General features: G+C 46.5%; 1 protein-coding gene across 1 annotated transcript; it reads left to right on the top strand.

Moving 5' to 3' along the window:
- The first annotated feature begins 211 nt into the window (after window positions 1–211).
- On the top strand, window positions 212–3,455 carry HCAR1 (hydroxycarboxylic acid receptor 1). The gene has a single exon (XM_082667179.1). The coding sequence runs from the start codon at window positions 218–220 to the stop codon at window positions 1,223–1,225; it is 1,008 nt and encodes a 335-aa protein (XP_082523305.1). The 5' UTR covers window positions 212–217; the 3' UTR covers window positions 1,226–3,455.
- Window positions 3,456–4,675: the final 1,220 nt, after the last annotated feature.

The following is a 4,675-nucleotide window of genomic DNA, read 5'->3' on the forward strand; positions in this document are numbered from 1 at the left end:
ACCCGGGCTCCAGTGAAAGGAACCCCTACCTCGAGTCTCCCATTTCCTGGCCGAAGTTTCTGTTCTCCGTGGAGTGGCTGCATCCATGCCCACGTGTGGTACCTGTGTCCCAGGGTGAAGAAGTTGGAAACGCAGCAGCTGGAGCGTTCAGGTAAGCATCTGTGTTTTGGGGGGAACTCCACAGCCCAACACACAGAACACTGGTCCTCTGTCCACCATGGAAAACAGGTCGTGCTGCCTCATCCAGGGGGACCCCATCTCCCAGGTGATGCCGCCGCTGCTGATCCTGGCCTTTGTGCTGGGCGCCCTGGGCAACGGCATCGCCCTGTGTGGTTTCTGCTTTCACATGAAGACCTGGAAGCCGAGTACTATTTACCTTTTCAACTTGGCTGTGGCCGACTTCCTTCTCATGATCTGCCTGCCCTTTCGGACTGACTACTACCGCAGACACAGGCAATGGGTCTTTAAGGACATCCCTTGTCGGGTGGCACTCTTCATGCTGGCCACGAACAGGGCTGGGAGCATCGTCTTCCTCACGGTGGTGGCTGTGGACAGGTATTTTAAAGTGGTCCACCCCCACCATACGGTGAATGCCATCTCCAACCGGACTGCAGTTGGCATCATCTGTGCCCTGTGGACCATGGTCATCCTGGGGACTCTGTATCTTTTGACGGAGAACCATCTGTGTGTGCAAGAGGAGACCACAACTTGTGAAAGCTTCATCATGGAGTCGGCCAACGGCTGGCACGACGTCATGTTCCAGCTGGAATTCTTCCTGCCCCTCAGCATCATCTTGTTCTGCTCCTTCAAGATCATTTGGAGTCTGAAGCGGAGGCAGCACCTGGCCAGGCAGACTCGGATGAAGAAGGCTACCCGGTTCATCATGGTGGTGGCGGTTGTGTTCATCACCTGCTACCTGCCCAGCGTGTCAGCCAGACTGTATTTCCTCTGGACAGTGCCTACCAGCGCCTGCGATCCCTCTGTCCACGTAGCCCTCCACGTCACCCTCAGCTTCACCTACGTGAACAGCATGCTGGACCCCCTGGTGTACTATTTTTCAAGTCCCTCGTTCCCCAAATTCTACTCCAAGCTCAAAATCCACAGTTTGAGACCTAAGCGGCTAGGACACTCCCAGAGGCCAGAAGAGATGTCCATTTCAAACCTTTGTCGCAAGAGTTGCATCGGTGTGGCAAATAGCTTCCAAAGCCAATCCGACGTGCAGTGAGATCTCCAAATGAGATGGTACCAGAACAGACAGATGGACAGAATCAAGGAAGACCCATGGGTGACTTAGAAATACTTCATGCTGAGAGGTGGAGAGCTTTGAAAATGCCATTCTTTCTTAGCTGTATCCTCCTCACTCTGTTAGATACGAAATTCAGATCACTATGTCTTTTTGGAAGGTTCCAGTTGAGAAGTGAGTCGGTTGCATTTATATGATTTGATTCCAGTGACAGGGGCGTGTGTGTGTGTGTTTGTGTGTGTGTGTGTGTGTGTGTATGTTGGGTGGTGGGTTGGGAAGAGTTTGGCTCTTGTGTATTTTTAAATGGCTGAGTTAATAGGTACTAATGTTTAAACCCATCATGTTCTCTCTCTGGGGGAGTTAGTGAATTTAATAGCCTATCCTCTGACCTTAAATTCTTACTTGTCTTGGAAAATAGAAACTAGTGTAAGTCAATATTTTTATTTCAGGCAGAGTGAGGCCCTTTAGACTGGGAAGTCTCGACCCCAATGATTTTCATCTTCCTGGGGCTCCTCTGTACTTTTCTGACTTCTCAGGAACCCAAGAAAAATGACAGCCAAACAGTCTGCTCCCACCTTCTTGGAGCTCCACGTTTATCTGCAAGTCTTTGCATTTCAAAGAAAGTACTGAAGGATATGTTTACCTGCCCTGAATTTTCCAGTGGGAGCTGAGTGCTTGAAAAAATCCCGTTAGCCTTTGGGAAGTGCTGAATCTGGCGTAATTGCTTTGGCTGCTTGTTATGTGACTATGAGTTTGAATTATTCAATCACTCATTTTCCATGTATTTCCTGAATTAATATTCTGTGCCAGGTACTGTGTTAATGTCCCTTTTACCTGGACGGTCCTTAGTCAACTTGTGTGTGGCCGGGTGGGAGGCGTGTGTGTAGCAAGCAGACAGAAGTTAATGAAGTTCACCCTTTCAATGATTATAGTTTCTAGACCTGTTCTCTGCAAACACCAGTGTTTTCCTCTTATTGTAGGATTCCATACAAACACGAAAGGGAGGAAAGGGTAGTGTCCCTTATACACATGAATTTCCCAAATATGTCCATGGGACCCTCAAAAGTAGGTGATTGTATGAGTGACATGCTGCCCCTGCCCTAGATTAGGGGGAAAGATTCCAAGCCAACCTTAGCTCCGTTCTCAAGCCACAAAGTGGTGAAAGTGTTGGCTCCTTTATTTACACTTTCTCAAATTCCCAGGGGACTCTCTGCAGTTAAGGCCCTTACCAGTTTTTCATTCTTTAGCTTTGAAACATCCCACTAGGCTGTTCCCATTAATTCCTTTTTCAGGGGCACTGCACAGCCCAGGGATGGGCTGTACAAAGCTTAAATCACAGCTCAACTGCTTACAATGTGTGATCTCGGGACACATTTTTTTCCTTTGGCCGCACCACCGCGGCATGCGGAATCTTAGTTCTCTGACCAGAGATCAAACCCGTGCCCCCTGCAGTGGAAGCTCGGAGACCTAACCACGGGACCACTAGGGAATTCCCTGGGGGAAGATTTTACCTAACCACGTTTAGTTTCAATTTCCTTATCTGTCAAATAGGGGTAACAATAACGTTGACATCAGAAGGTCATTGGGTGGATTCACTGAATGTAGGATCCTGAAGCACAGGGACTTTGTTTACTATCATATACCCAGAGCCTAGAGGCATGCCTGCACACAGTAGGTGCTCAGTAAATATTTGAATGAATGAATAAGTGCATGTAAAACGTTAAGCGCAGTGTCTGGCAGTAAGTGCATAATATTATGATGTATTATGTTAACACACTCTACATATAAAGAAACTGAGGCACAGAAGCAATTTCCCCCGGGGTTCAGAGCCCCGTAAGTAGCTGCTCTGTTGTGACTACTTGAGTTCCCTGGCTCCCTAGCTTCCAGGGGAGAAGTGAAAGCAAAGATTCTTATCAGCATCAAAGAACCATATATCCTCTTGATAGAAATCTGTGAAAACCCCACACTTCTGCTTTAAATTCCATTCTTAGTTCATTCTTTCCTGGGCTGCCCCCTTGTTGCTTCATCTTAATAAAAACAGATTCCAAAAGAAAGTCCGCGTCCTGTGTGTGATCCTGTGTTAAAAGATTCATGAGGGGCTAAAGACGCAGATGTAGAGAATGGACTTGAGGACGTGGGGAGGGGGAAGGGTAAGCTGGGACAAAGTGAGAGAGTGGCATGGACTTACATATACTACCAAATGTAAAATCGATAGCTAGTGGGAAGCAGCCACATAGCACAAAGAGATCAGCTCTGTGCTTTGTGACCACCCAGAGGGGTGGGATAGGGAGGGTGGGAGGGAGACTGCAAGAGGGAGGAGATATGGGGATATATGTATATGTATAGCTGATTCACTATGTTATAAAGCAGAAACTAACACACCATTGTAAAGCAATTATACTCCAATAAAGATGTTAAAAAAAGAAAGATTCATGAGACTTTACCCGCCAAGGAAAGAAATCCAAAAAAATCCAGAAGCACACAGTAGGCTGAGGTTCTCACTAAAAAACAGCAAAAATAAACGAAAACAAAAATCAAATCCCCAACTGAAACAAGAGGGAAGTGGGCAGGGCACAACCTTTGAAAGAATGACATAGCCCAAGGACATGACATAAACTGACTAGAACCAAATGGGTCCAAGATGGCGGGCAAGTCAACTTCCGCTAGACCTTGAGCCTCAGTACACGCTCACTGTAACACATCAGCAAGCTAAATGACACACCAACAGGTGCCACGACAGACCGACCAGAAGAATCAAAAAGCGGGCGGTGGCCCAATTCCTGGAAATCCCTGCCCCTTCCCAAAATAGCTGGAATACTCCTCCCCTCATTAGCCTATGAAATTACCCACCCCTATAAAAACTGACAACCCCATACCCCGTTGACTTTCTCACCTTCTGAGATGGCCCACACTCTGTCTGCGGAGTGTGTTTCTCTCTAAATAAATCCACTTCCTACCCATCACTTTGTCTCTCACTGAATTCTTTCTGTGATGAGACCTCAGCAAGAACCTGAACTTCATTAAGTCCTGAAACCAGGTGTGTGATCTCATTTGGAAGACTGTGGGTTTTGGCCAGGTTTGGATCCCGGCACAGGGGTTCATGTCCCAATCTGAGGTGCACCGTTTCACAACCACAGTCTTGACTCTGGTTTTGCTTCTCTTTTTTAAAATGCATAGAATGTGATGAAACAAATGTTATCAAGAAGTGTTCGGAATTGTAAGGAACAGTCATATAGCTTTGTTGACAAAGCTTTGTTTAAACTACCTGGAATAGGAAAATGTCATCGATTTAAAAGAAATATTGTGTCCTCTGACTTATAGGGTCTTTCAGGAAAGTCACATAAAAGCGAGAAGGGATAGTAGACCATTATTGTTCAGGAACTGTATGGAAAAAATAAGAGGTACCTTTTATTGGTGCTGACAACATAAACA

The sequence above is a fragment of the Grampus griseus genome (assembly GCF_964374135.1).
Source record: "Grampus griseus genome assembly, chromosome: 12".
Taxonomy (NCBI): domain Eukaryota; kingdom Metazoa; phylum Chordata; class Mammalia; order Artiodactyla; family Delphinidae; genus Grampus; species Grampus griseus.